Here is a 23,095-nt window from a genome sequence, read left to right on the forward strand (position 1 = left end):
ATTTTGTTATTTGGGTGATGTTCGCTAAATAAAGGCACGTGGGCTGTCTGTAAAGGATCCATGTTCCAAAATGTATTTCAACTTGACAAAGTCAAGTCGTGAACATGGTCGACTGCAGTTTGTAGTTTCTTTTTGCCAGCACAGACTATATCTGTTAGCACTCACTGGATACATACACAGGTTGGGAAAGTCATTTAAAGCTGAAAAGTCCACATTATCAATTTAAACAATATTCATTTTGATTTGTGACTCGACATGCGACTTCTAAACATGCATTTTAATGTAATCATTGATATTTATCTTGATTGATTGATTGTTGAGTAGTTTGTTCAACATATAGTAAGTACACTGTTAGACTGCAACCAGCAGAGGCAATTAGAAATTGAGCTCATCATCATCTGCGGTCACTCGAACGAGTATGACGATCCTCCTGGTAGGGGTGTATCCCTTTATGGAGGATGCCTGTGCGTGACTTTCTTTTACGTGGGGAGACTGGTGCACAAACAGTCACCACACGATCCATGACAGAATCGGGGTCAGGGTCCAGTGGCATGGAGTCCAAGACGACTGGGGACCCTTTTCTGCTGCAGCCTTCCTCCGCCATCGCAGCCGTTGTGGTAGTTCTTAAAGGCTTACTGAAACCCACTACTACCAACCACGCAGTCTGATAGTTTATACATCAATGATGAAATCTTAACATTGCAACACATGCCAATACGGCCGGGTTAGATTAGTAAAGTGCAATTTTAAATTTCCCGCGAAATATCCTGCTGAAAACGTCTCTGTATGATGACGTTTGCGCGTGACGTCACGGATTGTAGCGGACATATTGGGACAGCATTGTGGCCAGCTATTAAGTCGTCTGTTTTCATCTCAAAATTCCACAGTATTCTGGACATCTGTGTTGGTGAATCTTTTGCAATTTGTTTAATGAACAATGAAGACAGCAAAGAAGAAAGCTGTAGGTGGGAAGCGGTGTATTAGCGGCCGGCTGCAGCAACACAACTAGGAGGACTTTGAGTTGGACATGCAGACGCGCTACCGTGACTACACAGCTTTGGCTTCCAAACATTTGATCGCTTGCCTGTACGTGCGTGCTGCTATGTGCATGTCACGTACGTAACTTTGGGGAAATATATGTGCTGTATGAACTTTACGGAGGTGAACGGTACTTTGGGCTGTGGGATTGAGTGTGTTGTGCGGGTGTTTGAGCTGTATTGGTGGGTTATATGGACGGGAGGGGGGAGGTGTTTGTTATGCGGATTAATTTGTGGCATATTAAATATGAGCCTGGTTGTGTTGTGGCTAATAGAGTATATATATGTCTTGTGTTTATTTACTCTTTTAGTCATTCCCAGCTGAATATCAGGTCCCACCCGCCTCTCGCAGCATCTTCCCTATCTGAATCGCTTCCACTGACCTCTAATCCTTCACTCTCACTTTCCTCATCCACGAATCTTTCATCCTCGCTCAAATTAATGGGGTAATCGTCGCTTTCTCGGTCCGAATCGCTCTTGCTGCTGGTGGCAATGATTGTAAACAATGTGCAGATGTGAGGCGCTCCACAACCTGTGACGTCACGCTACTTCCGATACAGGCAAGTCTTTTTTTATCAGCGACCAAAAGTTGCGAACTTTATCGTCGATGTTCTCTACTAAATCCTTTCAGCAAAAATATGGCAATATCGCAAAATGATCAAGTATGACACATAGAATGGACCTGCTATCCCCGTTTAAATAAGAACATTTCATTTCAGTAGGCCTTTAAATCTACCGTCTTCCGCCTGCTCCGCCGTTGAGGTCTTCACCGTATCCCTGGCTAGGGGGCAGTCAGGTACTAGGCCTTTGCCAAGGGCCACCTGGGGTAACAGTAGTAAAGGGGTTAACCTCCTAGTGCCCCAAGACCCAATAGAGGAGCCTCCACTGCCGGATGCACTTTAACGTAATGCCCAGGACACAAGAAATTGAGTCCTGGAAGAAATTGAGCTAAACCCATGCAGACACCAGCATAAAAACAGGAGTTCAGAACATTCAGAGACCGATTCCCCTCTAGAAAATGCAGTCAATAATTATGGCACAATTCATATGATATGGAAATGTGTAGTTCAGAAATAAGGCGCTAAATAGTTGTTTTTTTCTACTAAAGAAGGCAGAAACCTCATTTTGAAATCCGCCACAGGCAAATCCCAGGGAATGGGAATCACCTGTCGAATCCCTAAACCCCAAATAATCATAATAGATGTGCGGTCAGTCAAGCCCTGATAGATCATGTCGTCAGTCCAAATTCCCAATTAGGAAAGCCTTCCTGGGATTTCAGGATCCCTGGCATTTCACAAGCTACAGCTGTGACCACACACACTATTTTCCTACGGAGGTGAAGTGGAAGTGAGCCACAAATCCTCACCTTAAACAACGGTGCATTTTCTGTAATGCCAAAGCAGAGCAGCGCAACCGTGTCGCATGGATGTTGAGTCTAGGAAATCACAGTGACATCACTTCCCCTTAATCCTGAAGGCTTAGCTGAAAATTTACTCAAGTGTTAAACGTATATGCCATATGCCATTAAGCTCACGGCGGCTTAATGGACATCTCAGCTTTCGCTCTGAACTCCTCCGACTGTGCCACCAGCTGCACAGACAAGAATGCAAACTGTTCCTTTTTATATGGAACAATGAGTGACAGCTGAGAAATCTCCCCGTAAACCGCCTTGACTTTTCAGTCGCAGACTGTTTGAGGAACTGTGGAAAATGCTGTCCTGCAATGCCTACTTTAGCACATCATACAAGTGCTCCGAGTTAAAGGCCTACTGAAACCCACTACTACCGACCACGCAGTCTGATAGTTTATACATCAATGATGAAATCTTAACATCGCAACACATGCCAATACGGCCGGGTTAACTTATAAAGTGACATTTTAAATTTCCCGGGAAATATCCGGCTGAAACGTCGCGGTATGATGACGTATGCGTGTGACGAAGTCAGTATAACGGAAGTTATGGTACCCCGTAGAATCCTATACAAAAAGCTCTGTTTTCATTTCATAATTCCACAGTATTCTGGACATCTTTTGCAATTTGTTTAATGAACAATGAAGGCTGCAAAGAAGACAGTTGTAGGTGGGATCGGTGTATTAGCGGCGGACTACAGCAACACAACCAGGAGGACTTTGTTGGAGAGCAGACGCGCTAGCCGGCGACCTTACCTTGACTTCCTACGTCTCCGGGCCGCCAAACGCATCGGGCGAAGTCCTTCGTAGCGAAAAAAGATACGTCCATCACTGCCTCTCAAGTCCTTCACTGTAACGTTCCTCATCTACGAATCTTTCATCCTCGCTCAAATTAATGGGGTAATCGTCACTTTCTCGGTCCGAATCTCTCTCGCTCCATTGTAAACAACGGGGAATTGTGAGGAATACTAGCTCCTGTGACGTCACGCTACTTCCGGTACAGGCAAGGCTTTTTTTTATCAGCGAGCAAAAGTTGCGAAATTTATCGTCGATTTTCTCTACTAAATCCTTTCAGCAAAAATATGGCAATATCGCGAAATGATCAAGTATGACACATAGAATGGATCTGCTATTCCCGTTTAAATTAAAAAAAATAATTTCAGTAGGCCTTTAAGTAACCTTTATTTGGAGATTCGATTACATGGCGACCGTTGAGTTCAGCAACAGAGCCCAGTGATAGTCTAACTGATTAAAACATGATTTTCATCTTTGGCATCTGTGAAAGTGTGCATATCCTTAAAAAGCCTCCCTCTCGGTACCTCACCTCAGGGATCGTTGGCAGCAGGGTGAGTGTTATGGTGTCATGTTGTCACTCTCAATGGTCACACGCCCCCGACTGGGGATCAGACCCTGCTTGGCTTTGCAATGCCATAATGATGCAGTGTCTCTAATCTACATATCCTCTGGGATAGAGCAAGCCCTTGATTTTAGATTTGGTCTTTCTTTTTCTTTTCTTTTTTACTAAAAAGTAGATAGCTGGTACACTGCAAAAAGTCAGTGTTCAAAAACAAGAACAAAAAATACAAAAATGAGGGGTATTTTATTTGAACTAAGCAAAATTATCTGCCAATAGAACAAGAAAATTTGGCTTGTCAAGACTTTCCAAAACAAGTCAAATTAGCTAACCTCAATGAACCCAAAAATACCTTAAAATAAGTATATTCTCACTAATAACAAGTGCACTTTTCTCGGTAGAAAAATATAATATGAGACCTTTTTGCTCAATATGTTGAAAAATATTCTTAAATGAAGTAAATGCTAGTGCCATTATCTTGACATAATGATATGCGCTCGGCATTACATTTCTTGAAACCAGCAAACTTATACTAAAAACTAATTTATTGTTCTTAATGGAAAGGCAACAAGGCTTGTTACTCTCGGGGTCTCCTAGCCGCTCAGGCAAATCATATTGTCTAAAAATGCATTTTTCCATCGATATCATGACATCATCGCGCCAAGTGCGTGCTCTTTCAGTCAATTAGTGTGCATATATACAGAACGGCCCTCGGCCAAAAATGTTTTAATTGTAATTTTAAAGAATTTACCTGAATGTGCATGAACTATTTTTGTTCAAAATTGTTAGAAATGTTAAATGTTTAAATATTAACTGTCCGTTTACTGTACTGTGCCAACTGTACTACTATATGAGTACGTGTTTTCTATTGTTTCATTGAAAATAAAACAGCGAAGTCTATTTGGCCGTCATCCGTTTTAATTATGAGACACAATTGTGTCAAAGTCATGTTTTTTTTTTTTCATGCTTAAAATAAGAAATGATTACTTTAAAAAAGTAGTTTTATACTTGTGAGTGTTGATGACACAGCTTTGCAACAGTTGATATTCTAGTTTCAAGCATGTTTTACTCAATATAGGTCATAACATCTCAGCAACAAGCTGTAATATCTTACTGAGATCATTTAGGACCAAAACACTTAAAACAAGTAAAACACTCTAACATAAAATCTGCTTAGTGAGAAGAATGATCTTATCAGACAGAAAATAAGCAAATATCACCCTTATTTGAGATATTTCATCTTACTTAGATTTCAGTTTTTGCAGTGTAGCCCAAGAAAATTATAAGATGACTATTAGCCTACGGAGACAGCCAAAAAATCTACTAATGTTACTTACCGCGATGTGCTTCCTCAAATTTGACGTTGAGTTCATGTAAGCTTAAGCTTGTTGTTTGCCGCTGAAACTTTCTGTGCAGTTAATCATGTGACCGCATGGCTCTGTTTGATTGGTGAAACGGAGTCAAGCGTCACCAGTGACTGCATTTGATTGGTGAAACGGAGTCAAACGTCACCAGTGACTGCATTTGATTGGTGAAACGGAGTCAAACGTCACCAGTGACTGCATTTGATTGGTGAAACGGAGTCAAGCGTCACCAGTGACTGCATTTGATTGGTGAAACGGAGTCAAACGTCACCAGTGACTGCATTTGATTGGTGAAACGGAGTCAAACGTCACCAGTGACTGCATTTGATTGGTGAAACGGAGTCAAACGTCACCACTGACTGCATTTGATTGGTGAAACGGAGTCAAACGTTACCAGTGACTGCATTTGATTGGTGAAACGGAGTCAAGCGTCACCAGTGACTGCATTTGATTGGTGAAACGGAGTCAAGCGTCACCAGTGACTGCATTTGATTGGTGAAACGGAGTCAAACGTCACCAGTGACTGCATTTGATTGGTGAAACGGAGTCAAACGTCACCAGTGACTGCATTTGATTGGTGAAACGGAGTCAAGCGTCACCAGTGACTGCATTTGATTGGTGAAACGGAGTCAAACGTCACCAGTGACTGCATTTGATTGGTGAAACGGAGTCAAACGTCACCAGTGACTGCATTTGATTGGTGAAACGGAGTCAAGCGTCACCAGTGACTGCATTTGATTGGTGAAACGGAGTCAAGCGTCACCAGTGACTGTATTTGATTGGTGAAACGGAGTCAAACGTCACCAGTGACTGCATTTGATTGGTGAAACGGAGTCAAACGTCACCAGTGACTGCATTTGATTGGTGAAACGGAGTCAAACGTCACCAGTGACTGCATTTGATTGGTGAAACGGAGTCAAACGTCACCAGTGACTGCATTTGATTGGTGAAACGGAGTCAAGCGTCACCAGTGACTGCATTTGATTGGTGAAACGGAGTCAAACGTCACCAGTGACTGCATTTGATTGGTGAAACGGAGTCAAACGTTACCAGTGACTGCATTTGATTGGTGAAACGGAGTCAAACGTCACCAGTGACTGCATTTGATTGGTGAAACGGAGTCAAACGTCACCAGTGACTGCATTTGATTGGTGAAACGGAGTCAAGCGTCACCAGTGACTGCATTTGATTGGTGAAACGGAGTCAAGCGTCACCAGTGACTGCATTTGATTGGTGAAACGGAGTCAAACGTCACCAGTGACTGCATTTGATTGGTGAAACGGAGTCAAGCGTCACCAGTGACTGCATTTGATTGGTGAAACGGAGTCAAGCGTCACCAGTGACTGCATTTGATTGGTGAAACGGAGTCAAACGTCACCAGTGACTGCATTTGATTGGTGAAACGGAGTCAAACGTCACCAGTGACTGCATTTGATTGGTGAAACGGAGTCAAACGTCACCAGTGACTGCATTTGATTGGTGAAACGGAGTCAAACGTCACCAGTGACTGCATTTGATTGGTGAAACGGAGTCAAACGTCACCAGTGACTGCATTTGATTGGTGAAACGGAGTCAAGCGTCACCAGTGACTGCATTTGATTGGTGAAACGGAGTCAAGCGTCACCAGTGACTGCATTTGATTGGTGAAACGTCACCAGTGACTGCATTTGATTGGTGAAACGGAGTCAAACGTCACCAGTGACTGCATTTGATTGGTGAAACGGAGTCAAACGTCACCAGTGACTGAATTTGATTGGTGAAACGGAGTCAAACGTCACCAGTGACTGCATTTGATTGGTGAAACGGAGTCAAACGTCACCAGTGACTGCATTTGATTGGTGAAACGGAGTCAAGCGTCACCAGTGACTGCATTTGATTGGTGAAACGGAGTCAAGCGTCACCAGTGACTGCATTTGATTGGTGAAACGGAGTCAAACGTCACCAGTGACTGCATTTGATTGGTGAAACGGAGTCAAACGTCACCAGTGACTGCATTTGATTGGTGAAACGGAGTCAAACGTCACCAGTGACTGCATTTGATTGGTGAAACGGAGTCAAGCGTCACCAGTGACTGCATTTGATTGGTGAAACGGAGTCAAACGTCACCAGTGACTGCATTTGATTGGTGAAACGGAGTCAAACGTTACCAGTGACTGCATTTGATTGGTGAAACGGAGTCAAACGTCACCAGTGACTGCATTTGATTGGTGAAACGGAGTCAAACGTCACCAGTGACTGCATTTGATTGGTGAAACGGAGTCAAGCGTCACCAGTGACTGCATTTGATTGGTGAAACGGAGTCAAGCGTCACCAGTGACTGCATTTGATTGGTGAAACGGAGTCAAACGTCACCAGTGACTGCATTTGATTGGTGAAACGGAGTCAAGCGTCACCAGTGACTGCATTTGATTGGTGAAACGGAGTCAAGCGTCACCAGTGACTGCATTTGATTGGTGAAACGGAGTCAAACGTCACCAGTGACTGCATTTGATTGGTGAAACGGAGTCAAACGTCACCAGTGACTGCATTTGATTGGTGAAACGGAGTCAAACGTCACCAGTGACTGCATTTGATTGGTGAAACGGAGTCAAACGTCACCAGTGACTGCATTTGATTGGTGAAACGGAGTCAAACGTCACCAGTGACTGCATTTGATTGGTGAAACGGAGTCAAGCGTCACCAGTGACTGCATTTGATTGGTGAAACGGAGTCAAGCGTCACCAGTGACTGCATTTGATTGGTGAAACGTCACCAGTGACTGCATTTGATTGGTGAAACGGAGTCAAACGTCACCAGTGACTGCATTTGATTGGTGAAACGGAGTCAAACGTCACCAGTGACTGCATTTGATTGGTGAAACGGAGTCAAACGTCACCAGTGACTGCATTTGATTGGTGAAACGGAGTCAAACGTCACCAGTGACTGCATTTGATTGGTGAAACGGAGTCAAACGTCACCAGTGACTGCATTTGATTGGTGAAACGGAGTCAAGCGTCACCAGTGACTGCATTTGATTGGTGAAACGGAGTCAAGCGTCACCAGTGACTGCATTTGATTGGTGAAACGTCACCAGTGACTGCATTTGATTGGTGAAACGGAGTCAAACGTCACCAGTGACTGCATTTGATTGGTGAAACGGAGTCAAACGTCACCAGTGACTGCATTTGATTGGTGAAACGGAGTCAAGCGTCACCAGTGACTGCATTTGATTGGTGAAACGGAGTCAAACGTCACCAGTGACTGCATTTGATTGGTGAAACGGAGTCAAACGTCACCAGTGACTGCATTTGATTGGTGAAACGGAGTCAAACGTCACCAGTGACTGCATTTGATTGGTGAAACGGAGTCAAGCGTCACCAGTGACTGCATTTGATTGGTGAAACGCAGGCATGCGATAGATCCTACTTTGAAGGTCTGTCTGACAAACCAAAACAAACAAAGCGTACATTAACAGATGGATAAAAATCAGTAGCGAGTAGCACGCTGAATGTAGATAAATGGAGCGGAGTAAAAGTAAAAGTATGTTGCATTAAAACTACCCTTAGAAGTACAATTTATCCCAAAAGTTACTCAAGTAGATGTAACGGAGTAAATGTAGCGCGTTACTACCCACCTCTGCTCATCTGTCATTAAGGCATGATGGTGAGTTTTGCAACCCAACCACTTGAGAACCACTCTGAAGTACAGCATATTTATGCTTCGTACTGTATTATTCCTTGAAAGGATGCACTGTATTAAACAGGAAATGCAAGGGGTGTGCTTACTTTAGTGAGGTACTGTGTTTCAGAACCAAATGCTTCTCTCATCAGTGTGTGAACAAACTCCAATGATTTAGAACTGTCAGGCGGTGCACACGACATTGTTTTGCCTGTCAGTAGATATTCGAACACTGCATCCCGACTATCCTTGAGCATCTGTGTTGTTTACAAAGGATGAAAGTCACATACCACAGCATCGTACATCTCCGACAGGAAAAAAAAAAAGATGCACAGAAGCAACCTTGCTTTTGAAGCCTGAACACTTTGCAGACGTTTTGTGAACACATCCCCCCTGAGGAAAAAAAGCCTTGACCCTGCGCCGTTTCCGTCTTCGCCTCGCCCGTACACACCTCCCCTTCCTTCTTACTCCTATACCCTCTCATCCTTTCAATAGCAGAATGTCAAACAACATGGCATCTTACAGCGCCAGCTATGACTCTGAAGAAGAGAGGAGGGGGAAAAAGCTGTACCACACAGACGGGCTGATTGAAAGCGTCTGTGAAGCCTTAGGTGTACGACATTCCTCCTCCTTCTTTCACTGACGCCTTTTATAAACAAGTTTTTAACGCTCCTGATCTAGTTTGACAAACTTTCTCCAAAGAGCATTTGAAGAGAGGCTGAGAGAGTGACACCCCCACATGTGCCTTTTTTGGGAGCCTACAGAATCAGGTCTCCGCTTATTCTCCTGCTTTTCAATCACCGCCATCCTTCTCTTTCTTCCTCTCATCCTTGCTTCATCTGTCACTGTCTTTTGGCCCCTTTATACTATGACAGGTCTCTTGTGGTCCTTTCAATTGCACCAACAAATGGTGATGTAACGGGGAAAAGACTAGAAAGAAGCAGATTACTAAACAGAATATCATCAAGGGTACAGTTTTGGAATAAAGTGCATTAATGAAGGGTATCCTCAATGCATCTCAGACTACTTTTATATTTAATGGAAAGATTAGAATACTTTACGAATCCCCAAAGAGAATTCAGGGTAATGTGTTTACTATTATTAGATTTTTTTATGATGTAAAGTGAAGGGCACATCTTTGGCTTTTTATTTTTAATGGTTTTTAAAGACTGTGTTTTAATGCCCTTTGTCACCGATTCTGTTCATAACTTTTATGGACAGAATTTCTAGGCGCAGTCAAGGCGTTGAGGGGATCTTGTTTGGTGGCTGCAGGATTAGGTCTCTGCTTTTTGCAGATGATGTGGTCCTGATGGCTTCATCTGGCCAGGATCTTCAGCTCTCGCTGGATCGGTTCGCAGCTGAGTGTGAAGCGACTGGGATGAGAATCAGCACCTCCAAGTCCGAATCCATGGTTCTCGCCCGGAAAAGGGTGGAGTGCCATCTCCGGGTTGCGGAGGAGACCCTGCCCCAAGTGGAGGAGTTCAAGTACCTCGGAGTCTTGTTCACGAGTGAGGGAAGAGTGGATGGTGAGATCGACAGGCGGATTGGTGCGGCGTCTTCAGTAATGCGGACGCTGTATCGATCCGTTGTGGTGAAGAAGGAGCTGAGCCGGAAGGCAAAGCTCTCAATTTACCGGTCGATCTACGTTCCCATCCTCACCTATGGTCATGAGCTTTGGGTCATGACCGAAAGGACAAGATCACGGGTACAAGCGGCCCAAATGAGTTTCCTCCGCCGAGTGGCGGGGCTCTCCCTTAGAGATAGGGTGAGAAGCTCTGTCATCCGGGGGGAGCTCAAAGTAAAGCCGCTGCTCCTCCACATGGAGAGGAGCCAGATGAGGTGGTTTGGGCATCTGGTCAGGATGCCACCCGAACGCCTCCCTAGGGAGGTGTTTAGGGCACGTCCGACCGGTAGGAGGCCACGGGGAAGACCCAGGACACGTTGGGAAGACTATGTCTCCAGGCTGGCCTGGGAACGCCTCGGGATCCCCCGGGAGGAGCTGGACGAAGTGGCTGGGGAGAGGAAAGTCTGGGCTTCCCTGCTTAAGCTGCTGCCCCCGCGACCCGACCTCGGATAAGCGGAAGAAGATGGATGGATGGATGGATGGTGTTTTAATGCCCACAAAGGCTGGAACATGTTCACATGTCAGGATAGGATAGGATAGGTCTTTATTGTCATTGCACAAGTACAACGAAACTTTGTTTTCAGCACAAACCCGTTCAAGATTAGACGAACAAACAGTGTACAGGGTTACAGAACAGGAACGCTGATGGGTCGCCACAAGGCGCCCCGTAAAAGATGGGAAAAAGGTAAACGCTGGGGGAGGATGAGTAAAAAAATACAATCTAGACTGGGCTCTTAAGGTGGAAAAAAAATTCCATAGCAAAGCACATATGCATGTTACTAAAATAGATGTCGAGACTTGCAACAGAGCCATTTGAGCCCATTTCCCCCCAAAATAAAACCCACCTAGAGCCACAAACTCTGTTCGATTCCAAAAATGGCGATAACGCCACTTATAGTTTTGTTACACTTGTACTATAACATGTATTGAATCAAAAACTTGACAAAAATACTCACATTTTATCTCTGGGTATAATGAAGAAAATTATCAAATTATTTTGAACATGAGAAAAAAAATACACTGGTCATTCCCTTGAGTTATTTTTTATTGAGTTAAAAAAAATAAAATCAACTCGCTCCAATATTAATTTGACTAAAAAGGGAAAACAACAACCTCGTCATCAATGAAAGCAAATTAATAAAAATGTAAATGGATAAAATGTTGGTAGTAATATGCTCTGGGCCTGTTTTGCTGCCAATGGAACTGGTGCTTTACAGAGAGTAAATGGGACAATGGGAAAAAAAGGAGGATTACCTCCAAATTCTTCAGGACAACCTAAAATCATCAGCCCGGAGGTTGGGTCTTGGGCGTAGTTGGGTGTTCCAACAGGACAATGACCCCAAACACATGTCAAAAGTGGTAAAGGAATGGCTAAATCAGGCTAGAATGAAGGTTTTAGAATGGCCTTCCCAAAGTCCTGACTTAAATGTGTGGTCAATGCTGAAGAAACAAGTCCATGTCAGAAAACCAACACGTTTAGCTGAACTGCACCAATTTTGTCAAGAGGAGTGGTCAAAAATTCAAGCAGAAGCTTGTGGATGGCTACTGTAAGGTTCAAACACTGATGACATTTATTAAACAGACAAAGAAGCAAGGAATTAAACAGAGACAGAATTAAATTTGGCTCAATGAGGAGAAACGCGTAGACCTGTACCCCTGTACAGTCTCCCACCACACTCCTCTCTTTTATTTGGACTTTCCCTGATTACATGGCAACAGCTGTTTCTAAAGGAAGGGGGGTCGTAAACAGCCGCTGCCTTTGGTCACAAAACAGTTCAAAGAAAAAGTGCCTGGAGGGGAGTCAGGTCCTGCTTCCTCTCCGCTTTGTAGATCTCGGGTCAAGACAAAAATCGGCCGCAGCTCTCAGGCGCTGCCCATCCATCCATCACCCCTATGTGTACATCTCTGGTAATGGGTACATTCGCACCCACCTGCACAAATGTACTTTAAAATGTAACAATCAAAATAAATATGCCTTTGTTTTTGTTTACTAGGGCATGCATATATAATATGCATTAGTTTGACCATTTAAAATCAATGATAATAAAAAGGAGATGCTTGAAAATAGCATAAAAATGCCCCAAAAACTTGGAAAAACGCGATTCATAGCGTTACTTTTTGGTGTAACCGTCATGAGCGTTTCTTTTATATTTTGATAAATCATCATAAATAGGTATTGATCAATCTTTAAGCTGTGTGTATTTGATTTCAGTTTGCTTTTGACATCTTATTTACAATTGTAGTTGAAACTTTTACAACCGTGTGTTGCGCTCATGATGGCGTAACCAAACTAGATTATTTTGAATATGTATTCCCTTTTTTACATTTAGTATATTTAAATATAGTGAGTTTTATGCTTTTTTCTTTTTGGAACATGTACTATGCATATAATACAATAAAGTAGAGATGTCCGATAATATCGGCCGATAAATGCGTTAAAATGTAATATCGGAAATTATCGGTATCGGTTTTTTATTATCGGTATCGGTTTTTTAAATTAAAAAAAAAAAATTAAATCAACATAAAGAACACAAGATACACTTACAATTAGTGCACCAACCCAAAAAACCTCCCTCCCCCATTGGGGGAGGGAGGTTTCCCCTCATTCACACAAAAGGGTCGTTTCTTTCTGTTATTAATATTCTGGTTCCTACATTATATATCAATATATATCAATACAGTCTGCAAGGGATACAGTCCGTAAGCACACATGATTGTGCGTGTTGCTGGTCCACTAATAGTACTAACCTTTAACAGTTAATTTTACTCATTTTCATTCATTACTAGTTTCTATGTAACTGTTTTTATATTGTTTTACTTTCTTTTTTATTCAAGAAAATGTTTTTAATTTATTTAATTTTATTTTATAAATTTTTTTTAAAAGTACCTTATTTTCACCATACCTGGTTGTCCAAATTAGGCATAATAATGTGTTAATTCCACGACTGTATATATTGGTTGATATCGGTATCGGTTGATATCGGTATCGGTAATTAAAGAGTTGGACAATATCGGAATATCGGATATCGGCAAAAAGCCATTATCGGACATCCCTACAATAAAGTCCCATATAAAATTATGTTTCTAGCAATACATTAATTTTGCCTTTGAAAGTAACACTCCAATGTCCATTAGTGGCGCTGTACACCTATGGGATTTGCGTTGAGGGTGTTGGATTGGGGGTGGAGTATGTGTGTGTAGCGTATATTATTTTTGTGGATGCATGTGTGTGTGTAAGCCTGCAGTGTGTCTCTGTTCCGCGGCCTTGATGTCGTGCAGCCGATAAGTCCAAAGTCAACAACGACAGGTGTGTGTCCATGAGAGACAAGACGGGAGTTTGTTGTGTCTTCGCTGCACTGTCCTTCAGGAGAGTCTCCAAGCCAGGGAAACAATCCAAGTTAGAATGTTTTGTATACGAGTGAAAATAAAATGAGCTTTTCACTCTAAATTGTCTATGACTGGTCCTCAAAATCCTGCGGGGCAGACAGTCCGATGTGATCCAAATCACAAGAGTGTCCACAGTTCTTCCCGCATCCTCCAATCATTTGTGGCAGCTTTGGGGTACTTTGAAGACTGCCAGCAACTTCCAATTTGTGGACAAACCAGAGCAACGCTTACTCCAATCAGCAGATGTCCTGTTGTCATAATTCCGAATAGGTAGATATCTTCACGTCCTCCACTGAAAAGGCTCCTTCTTCTCTCAAGAGTCCGTCGCGTGTCCAGCAACAACCTCTCCGTCACGACAAGTAGGTTCTCCCAAACCCAAGATCTTGTCAATTTCGTTGAGGCCAGTTAAATAGATCCAGCATGCAAATATTAAAGGCCTACTGAAATGAATTTTTTTCATTTAAACGGGAATAGCAGATCCATTCTGTGTGTCATACTTGATCATTTCGCAATATTGCCATATTTTTGCTGAAAGGATTTAGTAGAGAAAATCGAAGATAAAGCTCGCAACTTTTGCTCGCTGATAAAAAAAAGCCTTGCCTGTACCGGAAGTAACGTGACGTCACAGGAGCTAGTATTCCTCACAATTTCCCGTTGTTTACCATGGAGCGAGAGAGATTCGGAGCGACAAAGCGACGATTACCCCATTAATTTGAGCGAGGATGAAAGATTCGTAGATGAGGAACGTTACAGTGAAGGACTTGAGAGGCAGTGATGGACGTATCTTTTTTCGCTCTGACCGTAACTTAGGTACAAGCTGGCTCATTGGATTCCACACTCTCTCCTTTTTAATTTAAAAAATTTTTTTTTTTTAAATAAATGTTTTTATTGAATTTGACAGGTATTACACTATACAATAGAACAGTAATCACATTTTCCTTTTTTTTTTTTTTTTCCCCACCCACTTCCAAGAACAGCAACCCAACACACACACACCATACACACACAAACCCCCCCCCCCCCAGGTCCTACATAAGTTAAAGGTACAGTCACAAATGGAAAATAATTAGTACATCACTTTCTTCTCAACATAGGCAGATAATAAATATACACCCAGAATAAATGTAAATAAAAAATAAAAAAGGAAGCTGGTTTGTGAAAGGTGAACTTTTCATGTATCCTATAGCGTCTTTAATTTAGCTATGTAGTCAACCACACCACCCCAAACAGAATAAAACTTCCCAGGTGCCCCCCTAAGATTGAACTTTATTTTCTCCAGATCTAAATAAATCATAAGGTCTTTAAGCCATAAGGAGGCTTTGGGGCAAAATGGTGACTTCCACTCCAGCAAAATTCTCCTACGTGCTAATAAGGATGCAAAGGCGATACTATCCTTAAATTTTCTCCTTATTTGGGGATCTGATACCGTCCCAAAAATGGCCATTTCTGCACATGGTGTCAGGTTTAAATCCAATGCCTTAGCAAGGTGTTTGAAAATAGTTGTCCAATAGTCCAGCAAATGGGGACAAGACCAAAACATGTGCGTCATGTTTGCAGGTGACATGTGACATCGGAAAAAAAAGCCTTGCCTGTACCGGAAGTAACGTGACGTCACAGGAGCTAGTATTCCTCACAATTCCCCGTTGTTTACAATGGAGCGAGAGATTCGGAGCGACAAAGCGACGATTACCCCATTAATTTGAGCGAGGATGAAAGATTCGTAGATGAGGAACGTTACAGTGAAGGACTGGAGAGACAGTGATGGACGTATCTTTTTTCGCTCTGACCGTAACTTAGGTACAAGCTGGCTCATTGGATTCCACACTCTCTCCTTTTTCTATTGTGGATCACGGATTTGTATTTTAAACCACCTCGGATACTATATCCTCTTGAAAATGAGAGTCGACAACACGAAATGGACATTTAAAGTGACTTTTATCCCCACGACAATACATCGGTGACACACTTAGCTACGGAGCTAACGTGATAGCATCGTTCTCAAATGAAGATAGAAACAAAATAAATAAACCCCTGACTGGAAGGATAGACAGAAGATCAACAATACTATTAAACCATGTACATGTAACTACACGGTTAAAAATTCTCAGCCTTGTAAGGCTTAACAATGCTGTTGCTAACGACGCTAAGGCTAATTTAGCAACTTAGCAACCGGACCTCACAGAACTATGATAAAAACATTAGCGCTCCACCTACGCCAGCCAGCCCTCATCTTCCCATCAACAGCCGTGCTCACCTGCGTTCCAGCGATCGACGGCGCGACGAAGGACTTCATCCGTGGGTTTGGCGGCAAGCATCGGCTAGGCGTAGTAAGTAGTCCTTGTTGTGTTGCTGTAAGTATTGTACTTAGCCGCTAATACACCGATCCCACCTACAACGTTCTTCTTTGCAGCCTCCATTGTTCATTAAACAAATTGCAAAAGATTCACCAACACAGATGTCCAGAATACTGTGGAATTTTGTCGAAGAAAACAAGAGGTTTCTGTATCGGGTTCGATGGGGTCCAACCACTTCCGTGGATTTTATGACGTCACGCGCATAAATCATATCCAAAGGAGTTTTTCAACCGGAAGTGTGGCGGGAATTTTAAAATGTCACTTTATAAGTTAACCCGGCCGTATTGGCATGTGTTGCAATGTTAAGATGTCATCATTGATATATAAACTATCAGACTGCGTGGTCGCTAGTAGTGGCTTTCAGTAGGCCTTTAATATTATATATCCATCCATCCATCTTTTTTCTACTGCTTGCCTCTTTAGGTTATATTATTATATTAATATTAATGATATATTATATATAATATATTATTATAATCATGAGACAAATGTCAGTCTCCTTAAGGATGCCCCTTCAAAGATGTTTTGCTTGAAGGGGCCATGTTTTCCAATCAAACATTCTCAAATTTTACACTAATGCGCTCGTCAGTTGCTCAAATCCGAGCACCAAATTTGGGGTGTTTTTGTTTTTATGAGCTTTGTGACAAATTTGAAGTCAGTCTGTTTTCCGGGGTCAAACTTTGGGGAATAATGACAGCACCACCAGGTGGTGTATTTGTCAGTAAAATAATAACACAGTCAAGGTGCACGTTTTGCCAAATGTCCACTCTTGTGTGTGCTGCAGACCGGGTAAAAATCAGGACACTGTATTCTGTTCATTATGTTATCAGTCAGTTTTATATATAACTATGTTTATGGTAAAGTGTATTGTTTAACTAATGTTATTCCTTTCATCATTTATTCCTTTCTATTCTAAGCATGTACGCACACACACACACGCACACACACACACACACACATGCATTCTTGCATGCACACACACACACACACACACACACACACACACACACACACACACACACACACCAACACGTTCAAAGGCATCACATTGTCACCCTGCCTGAGGGATGATTAACACACCAGCAGCACAGACGGTGACTAAACATGAGTCGGGACATCAAACCAACCGGACCTCTGTCCTATTCTATTAAAGTTTCCCTTTGTGTTTGCAAGGAGAAACACAATTTGTCAACGTGGAACTTAAAAGAGAGGTGACTTCACAAGAAATATGATATACTGTGGTAATTAACCAAATAACATAACATTATTACAGTGATTTATGTTGGCAATGAGAAACAAGTCTTTAGTAAGCATCTTTGGTCTTTGTCCTGGAAGGGACTGTGCCTCTCACTAGTGGCTTTAGGTCAAAACTGCACTACATTTCTCATTCCACACTTTCATGCTCTCAAAATTAAAAAAAATTATGTACTACAACTTAACCATTTAAACTTCAGTTAGGCTTTCAAGTGCATGAAAGTGTGGAAAGAGAAATGTAGTGATATTTGACTACATAGGTAGGTAGGTAGGTCTTTATTGTCATTGCACAAGTACAACAAACCCGTTCAAGATTAGACAAACAAACAGTGTACAGGGTTACAGAACAGGAATGCTGATGGGTCGCCACAAGGCGCCCCCCGTAAAAGATGGGAAAAAGGTCAACGCTGGGGAAGGATGAGTAAAAAAATACAATCTAGACTGGGCTCCTAAGGGGGCCTAGTCTGGAGTCGGAAAAAACCTCCATAGCAAAGCACATATACATATTACAACGTACATCTCAAGATATCTAGCAATAGAGGGGGGGGGGGGGAGTGGGGGCTACGGTGGCAGGCTGCATCTCTTCAGGCGCTGCCCAGCCGTCCATCACCCCTAAGGGATTCGCGTCAAGAGCGTTGGATGGGGGGTGGGGTATGTGTGTGTGTTTGGCGTAGATTTTTTTGTGGATGCATGCCTGCCGTGTGTTGTGCAGTCGCTAGTCCAAAGTCAACAATAACTAGGCTGACCATATTCTGAAATCCCAAAAAGAGGACACATATATGCGTGCCAAGGCCGGGACTAGGTGAAAATTTGCCAATGATACTCGAACTTGCTTTATAAATAATATATTTCTTTAAATAAAGCATTTTTTCTCCTCTGTTGACAGCAGTGTTGGCGCTAGGAATTTTCAAAATGGGGTCCCAGGGACCCCATCAAGTCATAAAAATGGGGTCCCACAGTAAATTTTTGGGGTCCCACTTTTTTGTAAGCGTTTTGAAAACAAATGACAAATGTATGCATTATCCTGTTATATCTCACATTCTATATTGTGTTTTGGAAAAAGGTTGTCATAAACATTACTTAATTCATTAAAAAAGATAATACAAAAGAAAACAAATTTTTATACATATGTAAATGTATTCAGTTATAAACATTCATTCACTTTCTTCTTTCCTTTATGGATCTAAACTTTACCGCTGCTGGTAGTTTTTTCTATGTTTTTATTTAATAAGTTGTAGGTGTATTTATTTCAGTATAAAAGTGTAAAAAGTGTTTTGCTTGGGTCATGAAATGATGATAATCGTGTGCCAGGACATACATACATACAAATCTCTGGAGTCTACATCAACTTCGGATCTATTCCTCATTTCAAATTTTTATGTTGTTTTTTTTGCTTGTTTGTTTTCCGCCCTTTTTGGTCAAACAAAACTATGTTTTTTTATGGCAAACACACAAAATATGCAAAATTTTCCACCAAAAATATTTTTCAAAGTGTAATATTTGATGTGAAGTAATGGGAACCTTGGATAGGTCAATAATTCATAATAACATTGATTTTGATTCAATATTATGTTTTGAGCAATGACAGTTTGAAAGAAAAAAAAAACAGCTTTGTTTTATTAGTCAACATTGCAACCAACATTGCAACTTTTTCTAAATTACATTTCACCTTTAAGCTTTTTTATTTCACTTTTGTTATGTTTTATTATTTTTAGAACGTGCCGTGGGCCTTTAAAACATTAGCTGTGGGCCACATATGGTAAAAAGAAATGTAAAAAAAATTAATAATCTGCGTCCTTTCTGATTTCAATGCGTTAAAAAGACACAAAAAGTGCGTTAACGCCAACACTGCTTGACAGTATAACAAAATAAGTCACACTTATATTCTGTAACATTCACAGTTTTGGAAAAAAAAGTGCAGAGGTAGAAATATTCAAAATAACCTCTTGGCGTCTGCTATCCAAGTAAGTACTCCTTGTTGTGTTGCTGCAGCCAGCCGCTAATACACCGATCCCACCTACAACTTTCTTCTTTGCAATCTCCATTGTTCATTAAACAAATTGCAAAAGATTCACCAACACAGATGTCCAGAATACTGTGGAATTGTTCGATGAAAACAGAGCAGTTTGTATGGTGACACATTGGGTACGAATACTTCCGTTGCCGTCGTGACGTCACGCGCATACGTCATCATACATAGACGTTTCCAAGCGGAAGTTTAGCGGGAAATTTAAAATGTCACTTTATAAGTTAACCCGGCCGTATTGGCATGTGTTGCAATGTTAAGATTTCATCATTGATATATAAACTATCAGACTGCGTGGTCGCTAGTAGTGGCTTTCAGTAGGCCTTTAAAGCGCCTGCAGAGCTGCTGGAGATACTTGAAATGCTTTTGCTGCAATATTGTTTTGTGCCTTCAGGAATTTCTGACATTTTTCCCCACTAAACAGCTTTAAATATATTCTCAGATGTAGTTTTTTTTTTTAATGTAACTGAAGCTTCACTGTTGTGTCACCTTTGCCACTGAGAAGCTACGAGGATCCCTTCTGACACAGTGGGTAACTTTTGATCCGGGTAAAGCTAGCGCGCAAATGAAAACAGCTGTTTTTGATGAGTAACCTTTTTTTTGTCTTCCAGTCACGCAAACACAAAACCTCACATGTTTTAATCGTGCACTCGGGCAGACGCGAGCCGAATTTGGCGCGTCGTTCACATTTTTAAAGCTTCACATGTTCAAAATATGAATGTTTTATTTAATCATTGGCTTCACTCTGGAGCGAGACGCAGCAAACGTGCAGCTTCTTTCATCCAGAGTCATGTGATCTTTGTTCAACTGAAACTAAAGAAGTTGTGTTTTTTGTGGCATGACAACACAACCTTCCTTTTTTCATTGTGGCTGCTGGTTACAGGAGCTCTGCTCTCGTGTGTATCCTTCTTTTCTGCTTTCGATGTTTCCATCCATCCGTTTTCTACCGCTTGTCCCTCTCGGAGTCGCAGGGGGTGCTGGAGCCTATCTCAGCTCTTATTTTATTGGGTTTGCCATTTGGCTTGGCCACTTTCGGGACTGGGCAAAAAGGAGTGGCACTTCCGTGACATCTGCTTTTTTTTGTTACTTTTGGATTTACCTGGAGGGGAGCTTTTTGAGCATGGCCATGTTTGCACAAGAGACCAACTGCTGGCTCCCTGCGACACCAGAGTCCGCGTGGAGAGACCGGAGGAGATGCAAAGGAACAGACAGGGCTTCAGGATGCACAAGCTTCATGGAGCTGAATGAGCACGTATCGGATACTTCCATCCCCCTAAACAAATGGTCACTAATTTGTGCAGACTGTACATTGGCCGGGGGTTAGTGGGCAGCCTGGGACTTTCCTGGTTGCTTTGTTGGGCCTGTTTGTCTGCTCTTGAATGGGATTGTGCTGAAAATCTTCAATTTCCCCTGGGGGATTATTCAAGTATTTCTGATTCTGATTCTTTGTAGCTGTGTGTAGAAATGGCGCCGCTGAAGTGGCAGCTGGTTGCATCACCTCTGTGCTATTCTAGTGTCCTATGTCATATGTGTTCTTTGATGTTTCCCTCTTGTTTTCATGAGTATTTACCTATTTGTTTGTGGACTTCATCTGCTCCGCAACCACACAATTTTACCATTGTGGGATGAATAAAGTCTATCCTATCTAATATTATTTTTGCAATGCAAATGTTCTGTTGTGTTAATAATTTTTTTAACAAGATCTCGCTTTGTTTCTCGCTTCGTTGTTTACAGGTAGACATGAGGGTCAAAATATTGGAGTCCAAGCACCTGGAGGAGAAACTGAAAATGCAGCAGAGACACGATGTGGCTGTTGACAAAGTAAGGACGAAAAAAATGATACAGCTACAAATACAAGCAGAAAACGTTTACATCATTACTTTGCCATTCATAAAAATGGATGAAGGGCGGTGTGGCTCAGTTAGTAGACTTAAGTTGTTGCTGGTTTGTATTCTGCTTCCACCATCTCAGTCACGGCCGTTGTGTCTTTGGGCAAGACACTTCACCCACCTTGCTCCCAGTGCCGCTCACCAAAAAAATGTGTATGAATGTGAATGACTGATGGTGTTCGGAGAGGACATACGCACAAATTGACATTTCCGCCAGTCTACCTCAGGGCAGCTGTGGCTACAAATGTAGCTTACCACCATCATGTGTAAATGTGGAGTGAATGAATAATGGGTTCTATCATCATTTAGAAGGCTTTTGGGGTTTGTTTATTAAACGTTCCTGCATATTAGACTCCAGAATAGAAGACAGTATGCTTTCAATTGTATGTTCAAAGGGTTCTTTGAACAACCTTCAATTAGGGCTGGGCGATATGGACAAAAAAGTATATCTCGATATATTTTTACTTAAACTTGATATTCGATATATATCTCGATATATGTTCCGGTGAACGTATACATATAAAGATATTCAATTTTGAACAAGATTCACTGCAATTGAAGTGAATGACAACTGTACTGTAAACAGTCAACTGTAAACTGTTTAAGTAGCACAGAATTACATTACATAACATAAATAAAATAGAAAAATATTCTTTCTACGTAAAATAAATAACGTACATAGCTGTACAAAATATTCCAACATGTATTAAACTCGGATAAAAAAATACATTTGCAGGCAGGCACTTTTTAATTGCCAGTCAACGATGTAATGGACTGTCATACACGTACGGTTCTGGTCAGCGCCAAGTAAGTGATTTGACTTCATTGTGCGGCTTCAAGGGTAAGGACAGGGTCCTCGTGCATAGAGAGATTCATGAGGTTTGATTAAAAGACAAGAGCATTGTACATTCATACATGTACACTACCGTTCAAAAGTTTGGGGTCACCCAAACAATTTTGTGGAATAGCCTTCATTTCTAAGAACAAGAATAGACTGTCGCGTTTCAGATGAAAGTTCTCTTTTTCTGGCCATTTTGAGCGTTTAATTGACCCCACAAATGTGATGCTCCAGAAACTCAATCTGCTCAAAGGAAGGTCAGTTTTGTAGCTTCTATAGCGAGCTAAACTGTTTTCAGATGTGTGAACATGATTGCACAAGGGTTTTCTAATCATCAATTAGCCTTCTGAGCCAATGAGCAAACACATTGTACCATTAGAACACTGGAGTGATAGTTGCTGGAAATGGGCCTCTATACACCTACGTAGATATTGCACCAAAAACCAGACATTTGCAGCTAGAATAGTCATTTACCACATTAGCAATGTATAGAGTGTACTTCTTTAAAGTTAAGACTAGTTTAAAGTTATCTTCATTGAAAAATAAGGACATTTTAATGTGACCCCAAACTTTTGAACGGTAGTGTAGTTCTCTCCAAACTAAAGCATCATACGTTAGGTTAGACTCTGCAACGGCCCCGTTTTGTCTTTGGCATAAAAAACCCCTGAGTTTTGAACAAAGGCAGACTTGTGTCTACATGGTCCAAGCGTGGTGATGAGTGTAATCAATTGTAATCAGTTGTCCAGAGATCTTGGTATGTCTTTTTGTTGATGCAATCAAATGTAACTGATTGAATATAGAAAAAATATCAGTCTTCCTCTGATCGAAACTACTATGTGTTCCGAAGGACTAATTGAGGTCTGAAAAGGCCTTTCACCGAACATTTGCTAGATCCCACTGT

General features: G+C 41.7%; 1 protein-coding gene across 4 annotated transcripts in view; it reads left to right on the forward strand.

Annotated features, from left to right (window-relative positions):
- LOC133642385 (centrosomal protein of 112 kDa-like) overlaps positions 1-23,095 on the forward strand; it is a 327,796-nt gene that overhangs the window by 40,364 nt on the left and 264,337 nt on the right. For all 4 annotated transcript variants that reach the window (XM_062036544.1, XM_062036545.1, XM_062036543.1 and 1 more), the window contains one exon: positions 21,202-21,288. In XM_062036544.1, coding sequence (XP_061892528.1) covers positions 21,202-21,288 — 87 coding nt within the window. The remainder of the gene's footprint in view (positions 1-21,201; positions 21,289-23,095) is intronic.

Source organism: Entelurus aequoreus, linkage group LG25 (genome assembly GCF_033978785.1).
Source record: "Entelurus aequoreus isolate RoL-2023_Sb linkage group LG25, RoL_Eaeq_v1.1, whole genome shotgun sequence".
Classification (NCBI taxonomy): Eukaryota; Metazoa; Chordata; class Actinopteri; order Syngnathiformes; family Syngnathidae; genus Entelurus; species Entelurus aequoreus.